Below are 16,557 nucleotides of genomic sequence, written 5' to 3'. Positions count from 1 at the left end.
CATCGCACTGTTTATGCGAAATGCATCCACGGACCGCCGAAGCATGGCTGAACAACATGATAGGTCGGAGCTTGTCTATTATGTTTGCGCTAATCGCGGGCGCTTGGTAGGCATTGTCTGCACCAAACCCTGATCCAATAACCATCCGGTCTTGTCCACCTATCGACCGACATCCTTAATACCCTGAACAAGGCATCGAGCCTTTAGGGAAACGACAGCTCCTCCACGGCAAATCTTCTTTTGCTGTCGGATGCAACGTAGCGAGTCACTTTTGCCGTCGCTTAATCACGCCAAAATTGAGGGATACCAGTGTCTTTGGTTCGGTGACTAAAACTAATCCCAGGGATGTAATTCAGCGTATCTGCACAAGGATTTCCTGATGCGGCCTGGAGCGTCGTTACTGTAGAAAAGTGTGCAACTTTGTAAGCCCCTGGTGTATATCCACAGACTGGTGAACAAGCCCATCTGATGCATGGGACAATTCTCCCATAGATCGCCGTCAGGTTATTGGGCTTAAGCCGAGAGAACCCTATCAGCTGATAACTGATGAGGCCTGGTTCGGTCGTTGGATTTGCCTCAGGTGTATTAGTTCTGATACACTTGCCGGCTTCTTATATTCGAAGGTAAAGTACAAGTTCCTCCATTCCACTACGTGCGATATTTGCTACCAAAATTTGCCTACCCACTGCCTAACAATGCCGGCTAATCTTCGCTTCTTCATCAGGAGGGGAAAGCAAACCTGACCAATGGATACATTAATTATTCCAGTCGTAACTTTAAGGGCCCGCAATACTTGACATTGAATAGGGTTATGGCGACATGGGAGAGCAGACGTAATCTGAAAGCTCTAGGGTGTTGAAGAGTCAGCGCGCCCGGGTTAGCCTACCTAGAGGCATCTAAAGAATACTGGACAGCCCAAAAATGTGACGCTTGTGTTGGAGATCCCTTATCAGCCCCAATGGGGACTTGATGGATTACAATGTGGATCCTCGGAGTCAGACATGGAAGATGAGAAACAGCCCATCAGGTGGAACGGATACCCATTATGGCTATCTACTCTCCTCAGTTCGGACAAGACTTCACAATTTCTCCAAGGGATTGAACAAAGAGACACCTCTGCGCGGTATATCTATCCTTATCAAGTTCCATTGTTTTAACGCAGAGACGCCACAATGAGGCCTCGTAAGTCAACAAATGCCAAGGAAAAGCGCGTCAACGGGGTTGGCTACTGACCAACCGATTTCGTTCCCAGCACGATGGGCTAACTCCGTCTCGGTCTTTGGATCCAGACCCCCGCGGTAGTGCCGACATGGCGACACCAAAGAGAGTCTAGACGCAAGTCTCTCTCCACGTAGCCGGGGTACCCCGCACGACGCGATTGGCCAATGCCGCAATCCGGGGCAACTTGGGGTTATAACTGGGGCATTCCTAACCCTCTTAAATCTGGCACTTTCTCAACCCCATCAAAGAATGATGAGGCCGATCGCCAGTTTCTTAACTCCGCAGTGGTCACAGGGTCCCGAGTACAATGATGACAATGACACATCTCGAGATTCCTGCTCGCCCAGGAGGATTTCCAATTGGACGATAAGAAGGACAGGCTTGGCTGCGCGAGGGGCTTAACCCCACGTTCCGAGGTGGCGGCTGGGCTATCGGTCAAGATCTGATTATAAACTCCCCGCGCCCCTTGCGTATTTGCGCACGATGAGTCCGCCATTTTAAGCTGCAAGAGTTCTGTGCTCCGATCTTAACAGTATCTTTCAACATGTACGACGGAACCGAGCACGATCCCGAGAAGCCATCGAGCATAGAGCTTGAATATGTAGCCAACAGTTCGGTCGAAGCCGTCGATGAAAAGCGGGCTCAAGAATCGCCGTTCCCGTCATACAGCCCCGAGATGGAGAATCAGGTCCTCCGCAAGATGGATCTTCGCATCATTCCAATGCTGGCAATATTATATCTCCTCGCATTTTTGGACCGAGGCAATATTGGAAACGCAAAGATTGAGGGACTTTTGGATGATCTTCATATGACGGGACCCCAATATAGTTGGTGTTGTAGGTGTTATCTCTATCCATGAATTGCGGGAAGTGTAACTCACAATGTATCTTGCAGTGACGGTGTTTTTCTTCACTTACTGCGCGTTTGAGCTACCCAGTAATCTGGTATTGAAAAAGTTAAAGCCATCAAGGTGGTTACCATTCCTCATGGTCGCTTGGGGAATCGTGATGGTATATCCTCTTCGAAGTGCATGATGATCACTCTAAATCCACTAACAGTTCACTTAATAGACCTTGATGGGCATTGTTCAAAACTATGCAGGGTTGTTAACAGCGCGTATCTTTCTTGGCGTTGCTGGTGAGGACATCGCCATGAGCTATTTATGGGATCCTAGAGCTGCAAAAACTAACAATGTCTACTTCTTAGAGGCTGGTCTCTATCCCGGTGCTGCCTACTATATTACACTTTGGTACCCACGACACCGGGCTCAGTACCGACAAGCCATGTTCTTCAGCGCGGCCAGTATTGCCGGCGCGTTCTCGGGTGTTTTAGCGTACGCTATTGCAGTATGTATATCTACATTGCCACCCGGAAAGCCTCACTAATATATACAATAGAAAATGGATGGGGTTGGCGGCTACGCAGGCTGGCGGTGGATCTTCATCCTCGAAGGCCTCCTCACCGTAGTCGTAGCCTGTTTCGCACCCTTCGCCATCCATGACTTCCCCGAAACCGCCAAGTTCTTAACTGACGAAGAGCGGAAGTATGTGATCCACATGCTGCGCACCCAAAGCACAGGAGGCGCTGCCGCTGAATCCAGCGAGTTTCGCATGCAATATGTGATTGACGCCTTACTCGACTGGCAGATTTACGTGTCCTTGTTCGGTATGTCCGTCCTCCGTCTGTCTACCTACCAATATTAATTCAAGTTAGTATACTGGGGCATCACATGTCCTCTGTACGGCATCTCATTCTTCCTTCCGTCAATCATCAAGGACCTGGGATATACGTCATCGACCGCCCAATTGCTCACGGTGCCAATCTACATCACGGCAGCAGTAGTCGCCGTCGTTGCTGCCTGGCTATCGGATCGTCGCAAACAACGATCACCATTCATCCTCTTCTTTATGGGTTTGATCGCCATCGGATTTATCATCGTCCTTGCATCGACTGGGAGAGGCGTGCCGGGCGTAGTATACTTTGGTGTATTTGTCTCAGTTGTCGGTATATATTCCCCTCTGCCAATTCATAATAACCGCTCTAACAGAGATAGGCATATATCCTGCCTTCCCAGGAAACATCACATGGCTCAGTGCCAACCTAGCTGGCGACTACAAGCGTGCTTCGGGAATGGCCATTCAAATCGGTCTAGGTAATCTGGCCGGCGGTAAGTCTAACCAATATCTCCCTCTATTTCCTTTGGAGACAATCAAGGATGAACACTAACCTGTCTAGCCATGGCATCCAACTTCTACCGCGCCCAGGACGCCCCAAACTACATATTAGGTCATGCTCTAGAACTGGGTTTCTGTGTCGTGGGTATGATCGCTGTGGTGATTCTGCGTTTGTCGTATCAGATGGTCAACAAGAAACGAGATCGGATGGACGTTTCGGCGTATGATGAGGTTGAGATGGAGAAGATGGGCGATCGGTCGCCAATGTTCAGATATATGCTTTGAAAAAGGTATTTTTAGAAACATTCTGTACTTGTTCGGTGTATTTATATCAGTGGATATATATGCTATAATGAGTTTTCACGGACATGTAAAGAAGCTTGGCAATAAGCTAAAATAAGTCCGTGAAGAATAGCTCAGGCTTGACGATTTCCTCTCACATTGACCACGATGCCCGGGGGGCGTACGCCGCCTGAAGTAATGGCGTCGTGGGCCGCGCCGAGTAGAACGGATCCCCAATAACATGGACTGGCGAGCATTATCTTGGCTGGATTCTTCGGTGGTATTGCGCTACTCACTGTCGGTTGTCAGACTTTGGGCGGGATGTCTTATTCGACGACGAGCTGACTGGGATGATCTGTTTACTGCGCTGTCTATAGTATGTTGCATTGATAATAGGAATATCACCACCTAAACACTAACTATATAGATTCATAGATTCCCGTCATCGGACTAGCCATTGTATTTATCTTGAGTGAGCCCGTTCCACAAACCAAAGTCCACATAAGAACCAGGACCTAACCAACCTAGCCTCAGAAGTATACGGCGCAAACCTGCATACATGGGACAACCCCCTCCCCCCTTGACCTACTAGCGCAACGCAAGATCGCCCTCTTAATGGAGATGCTCTATGTGATCGGGTCCGGGGCTCGTCCAAATCTCAGTCCTCCTGTTCTACCGCCGAAAAGGCTTCCGGTCAATATCGCGCGTCTTCATGATCTCCACGTGGGTCAGGATATACTCCGTCGTCGGCAACAGTATCGCCTTCATGGTAGTCATCTTCGGATCATGCAAACCGCTACACGCGTACTGGGATCGGGCCAACCCAGTCGGGGGGTGCTGCGCGTGGAACCAAGACTGCTTTCAGCAGGAGTACAATTCGGAAGTCAGACTCGGCACAGCGGTCGAGACGAGCTTCGTGGAGTGCAGTCAAGCTGGCCTAGGCTGTGCATTCTAAATCGTCTGCTGAATACCCTGATGACCCGCATGACATAGGGCTACAGGAGATGAAGAAGCTGCCGGCCTAACGGCCTTGTATATATATTGTTCACTGCTATAGTCTTGTAAATATACATTTAAACGAAGGTATTCGCTGGTACGAATGTTGCTCAGTCAGACCCTACGCAATACAGCCCGAAAACGAGCATATTTCTCTGTAGAAATCGCGAGAGAATAGACCACTCCGGAATGGGCCCTCAGTAATATCCGGAATCAACCCAAGTGCCCTTCCAACGAGCACGCTCCAGTGATACGGGGCATCTTGTCCACTAGGATCCGAATTGAAATATTCCCACCCGGCCACACCTCCAAATCGAACATATGTGAGCCGCAGCTCCGTCAATATCACCTTCAGCCTGTCAAACTGTACGTAACCCCCAGTTCCGTTGCTCGAATGGGTCAACAAAGTTGGAATGACACGAGACGGTTCCCACCCCATCTCCATGATTTTCTCATAGTCCTCGGTAGTCTCAATACTCCCCCACCCATTATAAAACTGTGTATTGTACCAATTAATCTTGTCAGCACGCCCACGTTCAAGCTCAAGGTAACTGAACCCGGACAAATGGGCCTGGCCCTGCAAAGCCGTCGCAACGGGCGCCAGCGTGATGATGAACTCCGGCCCAAAGTCCGCCCGAAGTCGATCGATCAGTCGGCCAATTCCATCTTGCGACATCGGTTCTTCGACGTCGAGATCGATCCCGTCGAAGCCGTACTTGACTATCATGTCATACAGGGTCTTGTAGCACTCTTGGAAGTGGTCGTCATCGTCCAGGCACGAGAAACTACCCGGACATGCTCCGCCGAGCATGGCCATCACTTTGAGTCCTCGCTGCTGAAGCACCTGGACGTCTTGCCATAGTACTTTGAAGGTCTCGTGGTCTGGAGTGTGGTCGTTGAGGTGCATGTAGCCCTCTCTGCCTAGGTGGAAACAGCCGACGATAAGGTGAGTGATGACCTCCATTTGGAGCCATTTTTGGACGAGATAGGCGACGGCGAGGTCTCTGAGGGAGACGGTCATGGTTTGATAGTAGATTACTACTTTTCGTGGGATGAAGGATGGTTTTGTTCCGGGGGTCGGGGTGTCCTTGCGGGTACTGCGTACCGCGTCCTGGCTCTGTGGATTGCTGATTGTATTATCTGCCATTATGTGTATGTTGTGTAAAGGCCGATGGTAATTTGTGGTTGCTAGCGCGGAATATCGCTGTAGAAGAAGGATGAGTATCTATCTGGTTTGGGGGGTAGGGCTTCGAAGGTAAAGTGCATATGGCGGGAGGGCTCCCTTTGAGAAGGAACGGTTCCCAGTCACTAAGCAGGACCTTTACTCACTCTGAGGCATAGAGTGTAACCATCCGCCGAGTAGCCCGTAATTCGCAATCGAGCAGGCACATACCCTGAGTGATGATATAGAATAGATTCCGGGAAGGTGTCGCTCACGCAGACATTACTTCCTGATGCGAAGAACATCTGTTCTTCCCGCTCTCTCTCGGCATACTTCTTAGGTTTTTATATGCCAAGTTACCGTTTGGCCTTGACCTACAGGAAGCCTGATCTTTGTATGGAAGTCGTTAATCGTGGATGAGGTAGGCATGGAACGTTTCGATTCAGCCGTATTCCCGGATCTAAGGAACAAGGTCATACCGGACGTTCCACACTTTAAAGCACCACCACTCAATGACATCAATTAACATCTCACACAAATACGACTATCGCTGTCCGCACTTTGTATATGCTGGGCTGTACGTGGTGTTGGTGGTTACGAGTCTTTGCCGGCTCTGGGACCCGTCGGAAAAAGTGCGATTGGGTATAGATATATACAGGAAAAGGACAAATGCTCATCACAAAGATGGCTCAGTCTGTAAGCAGAACCTGAGTTGGACAGTCTCGAGTATTCACAATCCTTCGCTGATCATACAGCACGCACAATATACTACAACCAGCGAGCACTATCTTCACACCTTACACAGGGAACCATAGACCTTGCCTTCCAGCGGCACCTCCCTCCACTCTTCACTTCCGACACAGGTGGGACAGTAGAATACATGTTCCGGATCGTATTCGTCCTTAATCGCTCTGAGTCGAGGGTAGTTATCTCCAAAGAAGTCAGTTTGCCACCAAGGACTGTGTCTGTCGCCGTCGTTCAGATAGCTACCCGTATTGGGTGCCAGCCGCCTCATCGCATCGGTTTTCCGATACGTTGTATCAACTTGCATCTTCTTAAGGGACCAGTCGCTGGCATCCTCAGGCAATATAGACGTCGGGATAGCGAGAAGGTAGGACCTTCTCCAAACCGGATGAACCCCGACATAACGATCTGTCGAGGGAGCCGTGGGGTCCTCAAGGACTTTGCCCCCACCCACAAGGAATAGCATAGTCCATATCGTTGCCTTCTCGGGCGCATCGGGGGAATTTGTTGAGGTGATACGTAGCATCTCCTTCAGCTGTGCTATGTCGCCCGTCAACGCAGCCTTGTCAAGAAGACGTGACGTGATAGCCATCTTGCTGTATCCAACTTGCTGCTCGGCTCTTGTGGCTGCCATGTAGTAGTCTCCGAATGTAGGATATTGCTCCCAGGATTCGGAGACCATAAGTTCGGAGTAATTGTACTTTCGCAAACGCTGCATGAGAGTCGCCGACATAAATGACTGCGCTCGCTCTAAGGCGTCATCGCCACTGTCTAGCTTTGCGAAAACGTGAGAGTAGCCTCCATTCTCCCTGACCGGTAGTGGGGATCCAGCAATGGGGGAATCGACCTTCTCCACACCCCATCCGCCGTACCCTGAAAAGCCCCCGTCGGATAAAGCAGGATATGCGGACATAATTTCCGCAACAACGTCAATCAAGGCCATAGTTGCTGCCAGAGGATCTTTCCGATTGGGTAATGGGTAGACAACGAGGGAATGTGTGACGACCGGGCGCGATGGGTGAGCCTTCAGGGTAGCGGAAACTACTACCCCGTAAGTGCCACCACCTCCTCCACGCAAGGCAAAGAACAGATCTCTATTCTCGCAGGCACTAGCCGTGACGAGCTCCCCAGATGCTAGGACAACGTTGAATTCCAAAGCCTGGTCGACGGCGAGCCCAAAATCACGACTTGCTGGTGAATGCCCGCCGCCCTGGAGGTAACCGCCTATGACACCGACCGTCTTCATAGAGCCTATCAGTTATGCGGGATGTAAGTAAGATGTGGGATCACCTACCGGATCCTGACCACCAACTACTACCAGGTTTCGTTCAAATGCTTCCGCGTAGAGATCGCCCCACAGGTAGCCTCCTCGAACGGTGAAAGCGCTGCCGGCCCAATTGGTGGATTCGCACTGGCCCGCGGCCTGGTACGCTTCATGGTATTCAATCCCGTCGTGAATGTACTTGACCCATATTTGGAGGCTACCGTATCCTTGCGATCTGGTTTGAAAGGACCATCAGCCAATACACTACCTCACTATGGCCCAGAGACATACCTTGCTAGTAGGTCGTGACCGGTGTTCTTGATCACCACCCTCAGATTATGTTCTTTGGCAAAGTGGATTCCCTCCGCTACATCTTCCGGTTCGGTTGCATTTATTGTATACACTGGCGCTGGGCCGAGATGGCAATCACTGTTCAGTGTGTCTTTTGGTACAGGGACAATAGGGCATGCATAATCAAGAGGGTAGCAATATCCACTTGGCTGGAGGGATTGGAACGTCGAATTGGACCACTGATCGACTATGCTCTGACATAGCTTCCGACCGTCATCGTCACCATAAGAACATGGCTCAGCAACGGGGGTATTTCGAATTAATCTGCCGGAAACAGCGTCATTCAGCTTGGCCCAGTCGGTTAAGGATGGCCAGCATTCCTCATCGGGTGCCTGTCGGCAGTCGCCACTCAGTAAACTATTCACAGGTCATACAGACGACTGGGGGACACCGACACACTTGCAATGTTTGCTACCAGCACTCTGCACAACCAGGACAAGGAGTCCAAGAGCTACTAAAGACATATCTAATACCATTGCGAAGAGTATGTTGATACCTACCATAATCGAGAGATGGTGCAGATAGATATACGGACCCAATCACGGCGGTCAAGCAAAGTGGTATGGCTGGGCCTCGTCATTTGGATCCTGATGCATGCCAACAAGGTGAAAGTGACCAGCTCGTGCTGCTCAATGTCTTGCGGGGTTTGCCGGTAGTGATTGACGTGTTCGTGCCGCTGCAGCCCCGGGTAGTGTTCGCATCAACTGATTGGTAGATCATGATGCGGATAGAAGATCGAATATGCATGAGACCGCGCTAAAGGCCAACAAATGCATGTGCACGTTCTTAGTATCTGCTATGGATCAGCCAAGGATCGAGGAATACACGTGTGAATGGTGGAATCGTATGCTTTGGCCAAGCAATCGTAGGGTTTCTGTCTGCCTTTTCTTAGCGGCGGTTACGTCCCTTGAGGTTGGGGTAGACATATTTCAAACGAACTTGGAAGAAGGGCTACATAATATGCAAAACAGTACAACGGATACTATACTGAAACATAACGTTATAGTGGTCCTCGAATGCGCTGCTATTATTTCTTGTCCATTTATCAATTAGACGCACTAGCGATACTCAAAGTACTCTACGAAGAGGCCCAAAAAAGTTAACCAAATCTAACTGGACTAAAACGACGGCTAACAACATAAAGCCATAAAAATCAACGAGAGAACCGGCCTAGAAAAAAAAATAAAGATTATGCGGTAAACATTGATTTCCTCCTCCCATCACCCTAATTCCAACAAACCGCAGCAAAGTCGCCGTCCTTAACCACCGTGATGCTTCGTCAAAGAAATCACTGTCGACAAGAATGACGAATAGAGGACTTAGCTTTCTTTACAGCTCTCTAGCCTCCAGCCAAGCCTTTACAACCTATTCAGATCCGCTAAAGGATATCCCATTTCCTGTCTCCTGATATTGATAGGTTTGTATCTAAGGCGGACTTTGGCGATGAAATCCGCTTTAATCTTCTCTTTGTCTGCTGCTGATTCTGCTGTACGTGGAGAATAGTACACGATCTACACTATCTTTTCAAGTCTGGGTTATCTTTAGGAGCAAAATCATAGCCCAGACACGCTAGGCAGGGCTAGTCCAGATAGCAGCTACCGCAGAGGCCCGGGAATGAATAGTCGTGCGATACTACACCCAGGACAGAATCAGCCTTTCGAAGCACAAAACAGGCATCGACTACCAAAGAAGTACATTGGAACATCTCTGAGCAACCGGCTCCCAGTCAGCATGGCCGTCCTGGGACTCCACAGAATCGAAAGGGACAGGAACGCGTACCGTCCATTGGGGTTCACTCGGTACTGGACCACATCGTTTTCACCAGCCACCTTATTAACAAATACACAAAGAGCAGGCGGTGGTGAATAAGAAACAGGCTCAGGCATCATGTCATTACCTCCTTCATTCTTGGAGTGCATGAAAGGACATAACGGCTTAGAAATCGCGACTGCCTCACACTCTTCGTTCTTTTGGTAGTAGACTTCGGGACCAGATAACACACAGTATCCCGGAGTGTGTACATAGTGAACCTCCAGCTTTTGTAGGATAACGGAACATGTGCTAGGAGTAGGCTCGTGGGGATCAGAGACGCATTTAACAAGGAGCATGTGCGGCAATACATTTGTCGCGAAGAGAAGGGATAAGTTCCCCGCGGAAAACAGACTGGTAAAGGACCTTCATTATGAATATGGGATAGAGCTTAGCAGCTTAGGAGAATGAAGGAATCTAGAGAAGCTAATTGGTAAAGCACTTATGTGATGTGTTGCTGTCCCCTTGTAGTAAACCACGCCGCAGCGTCTGTAAGCCTCAGGCAATCATGGACCTCTACCTGGGACTGCCTATTAGTGTCACATTCATCCGCTGTATGAAGACGCTACGCTACAATCACTTTATAGAGTAGGCTGCATGGTTCGAGTACAGCTTAGTTGGTTTAGCTTGCAGCTTGGACATCCTACAACGTGACTAAGAGAGGCAATGGCCTGTTGTGGATAGGTTCCACACTACTAATGGAGGACTAGCTTCTAGAGTTTGAAAAGCTCCGAATATAATAAAGAACCATATTACACTACCCATACATCGTTAACATTACATAAAGTATCATAAATGGGCACCATGGAGCCATCGACAAGCGACCAGAAGCAACAGCCTGCACCAAGCGACTCAGACAAATGTCTCTGACCAATTGAACAAAGTAGCAGGTCGCTCATAGTTCAAGTTTACTGAGCCGTGATGGGTTATATCACTCCCCACAGATTTCCCCATCCAGGCTTCTGCCTAACATTATCTCTCGCCGTTGCACGTTCTTGCAGCTCGTCAAGCTTCCTGATCTTATCTTTGACCTCAATGATGTTCGACAGATCCTCAAGTTCCCATCTGATATTCTGCCAACCGCCGGAGCGATATGCCTTAATAGCAAGCCACAGAGGGAGAAAGCAGAGTGGCTGTTACGGAATTTGGTTAGCGTTGACCCCTGCATGTATACGGATTGGGTGAGCAGTACGTACCGCTAGATATGCGGAGAAAAACAGCGGCGCATGAAAGCCATGCCACAAAGCGGCACTATCGGCAACGATTAGAGTAAATAGACACCCCGCTAACGCTAGGTACATCGTTAGGGGCTGCCCGTGAGAGCGCCATGGGTAATAGTCTGGGGCGCCAGGGCGACGGAAGCGGCAGACGTGCGCGAATTGGGGGGAATTGTTTAGCTCAACTTGGTGTAACTTCATACTACACATTGTTAGCGGTGGTAGGCAAGAAAGGTGGAGATCAGCTTACCAGTTATAGAAACGAATAAACGCCCAACATTCGCACGCCCAGACGATAATACAGCTAACGGATCCTAGTTGTGATAGGACCTCAAGAAGCTAGGGTTCGTGTTAGTCATCTAGCTGATAGAGGATGAGTGTTTGGAGGAAATGCTCAGCTCACACTCGCGATGGTTGTGCCCGGCCCGTTTCTTGGTGACAGGTACAGAAACGGGACCCACAGGAAGAAACAGGACAGAAACATGGCCCGTACGGGGACCTGGTAACTATTTGTCTTCCCGAAGAATGCTAGCCACCGCCATTGCTTTCCGTATATCTTGCGCGTCAGTCCGAAGAGCGTACGAGATGCGACGTACAAGTTGGTATTCGCGCATGTAATAGCAGTTATTAGCAAAATGGCATTGAATAGTTCGGCGAGCCCTTTGATGCCCGATTTTTGGGCGCTAATCACAAAGCCGGAGTCGCTTGGACTATCTGACTTTGGGCTGGGACGACCGAGCCATCCTGCTTGCGGCAGTTGATCATTGTCCCATTGTAGGTTCAGGGTCATGACAAATCCCGCGACGAAGTAGGCGATCCACGCGATAAAGCTGGTCCAAGTAGCGGAGAATCGAACGGATATCAGGGGCCATGGCCGCTTAAGCTCGTCGTTCAAGGGGTCTTCGGCTGGCACTCGCTTTCTGTCTGGACGGGCCTCGAGGGCCGTGGCAGCGGTGATGTCGACTCCAATAAATGCGAACGCTGCAATGGAGAGTGAGATGCTACAAGGCGTCAGTATGCCATCACTCATGACAATCCTGGGTAGCGGAGCACGTACAATAACGCGGTCGCCCAGTTGCCAGCTGCTCTCTCATCATACTGGAATATAGAGCTCTCTCTGTAGTCTATGTAGCAATCAATACCATGAGCAAGAAAAGAATGCAGATGCAGTATCTTACACTTTGTGCCAATATGTCCTTCTGCTCCACCTATGCAATGTCAGGATTAGGGTATTCTAGAGCCACGTGCATTTACCTCCAGCATTGATCACGATCATTCCCACTGTGACAATAAGAGTCCCGAGTATCTTCAAAGACCCCCCAACTACCTCTGTCAGACCATATATCTAGTTGTGGTTAGTACAAGGGTTTTAACATCCTAGGATACCCGCAACCATACATGTACGCCGAAGCTGTTCAACAGGATAAGAAACAACGGAAGCAAGAATAGAATGACGGTGCCCTGTATTGCCTTGCTCCTGTTCCACATTTCAACCTCACCAGCAGCTGCAACAATCACCGCGGCAAAGTTCAGGCAATAGGATACCCTATCCGAGGTTGTTGTCAGCCGTCCAAGGTCCATCAAACAGCTATTCTGGATCCGTGACCAACCAATATGCGATTCCGACCGTAGTGCCCAGGTCCTCATCCACGAAAGTGCCGACAAACTCTACCAGGGCGCCAGAGACGGGCCAGAGGGCGAGAAACTCTCCGATGCATTGCATGACCATCCAGGCCAATAAGCCCATGGCTGTGAAGGAGATCAGAACGGCCGCCGGTCCACCAATTCGCAGGATAGATCCACTCCGAAGATACAGTCCAACTCCGAGGACTCCGCTAATGGTGATCATCTACACGAGAGGGCAGACTGTCAGTAGATGGAACCTATGGTTTTAGAGCCAGCTACTCACAAACACATGGATTCCGCGCAAACGTCGACTAACAAAGAGGGGGGCGAGTTAGCCAATTACTGTCTAGACACTCTGGTCGCTCACCGGTATTTGGTCCTCTCCCCTTACCTCACGGTGCGATCCTTCTCATCCATAAATATCTGATCGGACCCTGCGCCATCGTGTGGATTGACAACCACCATTACACTTTCTGGTTGACGGGAAGAAATCGAGCTCAGTGAGGGCTGCAGATGCGTCTCCGATCGTCGCGCTTCTGATGTCCCGGGTGACGGAACCGTAAGGGTTTGCGGAAACCAGTCGATCTGGCCCAAATCCAGCCTATCATTGTCTGCACTGCCATGAGGAGCCATGTTGTCATGAACTCAGCCTGGAGTTGGAAGAAGCATTATTTGTACAGAGGGATTAATGTGGCTATACCAAGGGGACAGGTAGCAGCACGAGCCACAGAGCCTCGACCAGGAACTTGAGGGAAGTACGCATGAGGGCCGATGTTCCCTGCAGTATAGCGCGACGCTACTGATGTTCGAATACGAGATTGGAGGGGAAAGCCTTGCTCACGAGGCTGAGGAGTATACCTTTTGCGGGGGAGAACGATAAGCCTCGGGAAGAATGATTGGTGTTGCAATGAAGCACTCTGGCCAGCTTGAATGGCCGCCAACCACGACGCTGGCTTGGTAGCAAACTTCCTCCAGTCCCGGTGAAAGCCGAATCGGAGGCCATTCTGGAAGGCCATGATACGCGATGACTAGCAGTGCCCCAAGAGAGTCACCCGTCATTAAATCCGTCCGCAGCCTCGTGTAGCCCACAGGGTGTTATGTTCCCGGAATGATAATCGAAGGATTGGATTCTTCTTCACGTCCACTCCAACGACGTTTAAGCACCCTTCCATCGTATCACTATTCTTCGCTAGTCGTATTATCAGCAATAGTAGACCGATCATGTTCAAAAAAAGACGCTCCTGGGCAAGTAATTTCTCCCAGCCAGCGACGGTGAATTCCTCCGCTCGAGCACCGACCCAGCGTCAAATCGCGCCAAACAGGTACCTCCAGCGACCGAATCTACAGGCCCTCTTGGAACGGCTCTTCCCAGATCATCCAGATTTGGATTTCCACATCCGAGTAAGAAGATCTCCCATGCGCCTACGATGTTCTTTGGTAACTTTAGGTCTGACATAGTGCGACGAGGAAATCTGGTCGTTTGATGCACCACGGGAGGTAACCGCAGTAAGCTTCAGTTCCACTCTTTCCAGGCTTCCTTGCTGGCTCCACAAGCTGACCTTGCGCAGAGAGAGCTCAAGTAGGCATTCTCCAACCCCTGAGTGAGCCTAAGGCTGTGCTGAGTGGCTGACTGAGGGACACGTTATCGCTTCTAGGGAAGCGTCTGATTGACAGAACTCACTCTTAGTGGTCAGAGTAGTGTGGCAGTGGATAGTCGGAGGTGTGATTGCTGAAAGGAAGCGCTTGGCCTTCTTTGAGCAAGGATTGGCGGTGCAGGGCGCTTGGCTATCGTGTTGCGAGGGCTTTTCTTCCTGCACCTGTTTTTTCTTCCATCATGCTGTTGTCCAGCATAATATAAACACCAAATGTTCGGCGTTGTTTAGGTCAGACGCTATTGTATTGTATTAATTGAGGTTTTTGATTGCACATTTCCCTTCATTCCGTAATTAGTTAGTTTACCATCGCAATGATTGCCCAGGCCCAAGATGTCGAGACACCAATCCCTCAGCCCTTTAGTCCTTTCAGCTTGATGCCGTACCAGGACGACTATTGGTATAGAGCACACGACCGCAATTGTTTCAAGGACGATGAATCAAATGTACAGGTTGACTGGACAGATATTGACGCAGAGCACCGCGGTCAGTGCAACATATTTAGGGTGCGGAGTGTCACTAAAACTAACAATCAATCAATAGCAACGATGAGAGCATTGAGGTCATCAGCCGACATACAATCATATACAAGTCGGGCAGAGCTGCACCCAAGCGGACTTCGGGTTATGTATGTCTCAGAGAATCAAAGCAAGCCAAGCTATCGGCAAGCTTGGGATCTAACGGCATAGTAGATCCATTAGTCAGGGCAATTCTTGGAGGCCATTGAATGTGACCAGGGAGATGTTTGAACACATTCAAAGTAACACTGGGGCTTCAAGTCCACTCCTCGACCTTGTAATATCCTTCTATGATAGGATCATGGCCTCTGAAGAAGCCTTTAGCGGCGCGCCCACTTTCACGTCTAACGATCGCAACATAGGTCCGTCGACGACGCTCACCCAAGAGATATTGTTTAACCAAACGCTGATAATTCAATTCTTAGAGATCGCTTATATCTTCAAATATGCCTTCCAAAAATTCAGCAACGACAAACCAGAGTCCTGGAGCATACGTCAAACGGGCGTATATCAAAAATACGATCTGACCACGAAACACTCCACATGGATATTCATGAACCCGACCAAAGACTGTCTTTTCCAACAACGCTTAATGAAAGCGCTGTTGTCTCCTAATCATTGTTCACTGTTAAAGTCGCATCCGCTTCTTATCCACAATATCCTATTCGCCACATTTTTCCCAAACTGGAGGGATTTTCTAGCGTGCTACGAGGCGAGAGTATTGACAGTAGTAGGTGATCAATCGCATCACTCGCAGTAGAAAATGCTAATATTCGGGCTCAGTCCAATACAACCATGCCAGAGCGCATTGAAGACCCTCTGCGCATTAATCACCAAATGCTCACCTCCATGCGATCGGTCGAGTCTCGGTGTCTCCCGCTGCAGGCTATCTTTCGTTCCTTTAATAAGACACTCCAGACCTTGAGTAAAACGAACCAGGTATTAAGGGAGTTTGATAATATACAACATCCGAAATGGCTACAAATGAAACATCTACTCGATAACTATAAGAGCCACGCCGATGCCTATTCGCAGAATGCAGCATTTCTGCAAAGTCGGGCTGCCATTACGTCTCAGTTGGTCACAGATACCTTTTCGTTCAAGAATTCGCATACGTCCCAGGAACAGACCAAGTATATGCTCGATCTGACTTTATCCACTGTCGATGACTCCACAACTGTTCGCGTTATCACCGTTGTGACGCTCATATATCTACCATCTACCTTCATGGCAGTAAGCTTGTTCCTCCCCTCGCCCTCATCTGGCGCAGCCAAGAGGTGTATCGCTGACAAAGTTCCCAATGTACAGACACTCCTCGGTATGAATTCCTTCTTCGAAATGGATTCCGTGACTCACAAGCTGGTTGTGTCTCCGCAATTCTGGATCTTCGTTGTGTGCGCAGTACCTCTCACGGCGGTAACAGTCCTATACTGGTGGGTTCGTAGAAAGCGTCACCCGAAACAAGTCAAAGAGAAGGTCGAATTCTCCGTTTGATCTCATTGCGAGGCACAACCTTCCATATGGCGGGGCATATCTTCGTT

The 16,557-nt window shown here is 49.6% G+C and overlaps 8 protein-coding genes across 8 annotated transcripts; 4 read left to right on the top strand and 4 right to left on the bottom strand.

Moving 5' to 3' along the window:
• The first annotated feature begins 1,439 nt into the window (after positions 1-1,439).
• On the top strand, positions 1,440-3,758 carry BDW43DRAFT_257380 (putative MFS nicotinic acid transporter Tna1). The gene is made up of 7 exons (XM_032039887.1): positions 1,440-2,057; positions 2,116-2,231; positions 2,292-2,567; positions 2,619-2,886; positions 2,935-3,225; positions 3,275-3,388; positions 3,457-3,758. Exons 1-7 carry the CDS (start codon positions 1,766-1,768, stop codon positions 3,678-3,680), a joined length of 1,581 nt encoding a protein of 526 aa, XP_031893961.1. The 5' UTR covers positions 1,440-1,765; the 3' UTR covers positions 3,681-3,758.
• A 160-nt stretch (positions 3,759-3,918) lies between these two features.
• On the top strand, positions 3,919-4,670 carry BDW43DRAFT_317122 (uncharacterized protein; the record flags this gene model as incomplete). The annotated part of the gene is made up of 3 exons (XM_032048463.1): positions 3,919-4,053; positions 4,113-4,136; positions 4,206-4,670. The coding sequence occupies 3 exons, from the start codon at positions 3,919-3,921 to the stop codon at positions 4,668-4,670; spliced, it is 624 nt and encodes a 207-aa protein (XP_031893960.1).
• Positions 4,671-4,698: 28 nt separating this feature from the next.
• BDW43DRAFT_304856 (glycoside hydrolase superfamily) lies at positions 4,699-5,694 on the bottom strand (the record flags this gene model as incomplete). Its single annotated transcript, XM_032045686.1, has 3 exons — positions 4,699-4,706; positions 4,854-5,505; positions 5,614-5,694. The coding sequence occupies 3 exons, from the start codon at positions 5,692-5,694 to the stop codon at positions 4,699-4,701; spliced, it is 741 nt and encodes a 246-aa protein (XP_031893959.1).
• An 805-nt stretch (positions 5,695-6,499) lies between these two features.
• BDW43DRAFT_324208 (uncharacterized protein) lies at positions 6,500-8,658 on the bottom strand (the record flags this gene model as incomplete). Its single annotated transcript, XM_032049911.1, has 4 exons — positions 6,500-7,819; positions 7,874-8,078; positions 8,135-8,526; positions 8,569-8,658. The coding sequence occupies 4 exons, from the start codon at positions 8,656-8,658 to the stop codon at positions 6,626-6,628; spliced, it is 1,881 nt and encodes a 626-aa protein (XP_031893958.1). The 3' UTR covers positions 6,500-6,625.
• A 2,271-nt stretch (positions 8,659-10,929) lies between these two features.
• BDW43DRAFT_304854 (amino acid permease-domain-containing protein) lies at positions 10,930-13,479 on the bottom strand (the record flags this gene model as incomplete). Its single annotated transcript, XM_032045685.1, has 11 exons — positions 10,930-11,136; positions 11,200-11,422; positions 11,471-11,559; positions 11,624-12,221; positions 12,278-12,344; positions 12,399-12,428; positions 12,475-12,565; positions 12,619-12,766; positions 12,831-13,069; positions 13,130-13,157; positions 13,238-13,479. The coding sequence occupies 11 exons, from the start codon at positions 13,477-13,479 to the stop codon at positions 10,930-10,932; spliced, it is 1,962 nt and encodes a 653-aa protein (XP_031893957.1).
• Positions 13,480-13,549: 70 nt separating this feature from the next.
• On the bottom strand, positions 13,550-13,933 carry BDW43DRAFT_294846 (uncharacterized protein). Its single transcript, XM_032043996.1, has one exon. The coding sequence runs from the start codon at positions 13,903-13,905 to the stop codon at positions 13,684-13,686; it is 222 nt and encodes a 73-aa protein (XP_031893956.1). The 5' UTR covers positions 13,906-13,933; the 3' UTR covers positions 13,550-13,683.
• Positions 13,934-13,977: 44 nt separating this feature from the next.
• Positions 13,978-15,121, top strand: BDW43DRAFT_294844 (uncharacterized protein). The gene is made up of 4 exons (XM_032043995.1): positions 13,978-14,247; positions 14,305-14,352; positions 14,415-14,984; positions 15,042-15,121. The coding sequence occupies exons 1-3, from the start codon at positions 14,068-14,070 to the stop codon at positions 14,427-14,429; spliced, it is 243 nt and encodes an 80-aa protein (XP_031893955.1). The 5' UTR covers positions 13,978-14,067; the 3' UTR covers positions 14,430-14,984; positions 15,042-15,121.
• BDW43DRAFT_317117 (uncharacterized protein) lies at positions 14,813-16,510 on the top strand (the record flags this gene model as incomplete). The annotated part of the gene is made up of 5 exons (XM_032048462.1): positions 14,813-14,984; positions 15,042-15,126; positions 15,191-15,378; positions 15,442-15,746; positions 15,800-16,510. The coding sequence occupies 5 exons, from the start codon at positions 14,813-14,815 to the stop codon at positions 16,508-16,510; spliced, it is 1,461 nt and encodes a 486-aa protein (XP_031893954.1).
• Between the last annotated feature and the right edge of the window lie 47 nt (positions 16,511-16,557).

This window comes from Aspergillus alliaceus (genome assembly GCF_009176365.1).
Source record: "Aspergillus alliaceus strain CBS 536.65 unplaced genomic scaffold BDW43scaffold_99, whole genome shotgun sequence".
Lineage (NCBI taxonomy): Eukaryota > Fungi > Ascomycota > Eurotiomycetes > Eurotiales > Aspergillaceae > Aspergillus > Aspergillus alliaceus.
The sequence above is the reverse complement of the archived record's forward strand: the minus strand, read 5'-3'. Positions and strand labels throughout refer to the sequence as shown.

Excerpts from the sequence above, each read along its gene's own strand:
- BDW43DRAFT_294844 (XM_032043995.1), top strand. The coding sequence starts at position 14,068 with ATGTTCAAAAAAAGACGCTCCTGGGCAAGTAATTTCTCCCAGCCAGCG. Across the intron at positions 14,248-14,304 it reads ATTTGGATTTCCACATCCGA|TGCGACGAGGAAATCTGGTC; the intron begins GTAAGAAGATCT and ends GGTCTGACATAG.
- BDW43DRAFT_294846 (XM_032043996.1), bottom strand. The coding sequence starts at position 13,905 with ATGACGGGTGACTCTCTTGGGGCACTGCTAGTCATCGCGTATCATGGC.
- BDW43DRAFT_257380 (XM_032039887.1), top strand. The coding sequence starts at position 1,766 with ATGTACGACGGAACCGAGCACGATCCCGAGAAGCCATCGAGCATAGAG. Across the intron at positions 2,232-2,291 it reads TCGCTTGGGGAATCGTGATG|ACCTTGATGGGCATTGTTCA; the intron begins GTATATCCTCTT and ends TTCACTTAATAG. Across the intron at positions 3,389-3,456 it reads TCTAGGTAATCTGGCCGGCG|CCATGGCATCCAACTTCTAC; the intron begins GTAAGTCTAACC and ends TAACCTGTCTAG.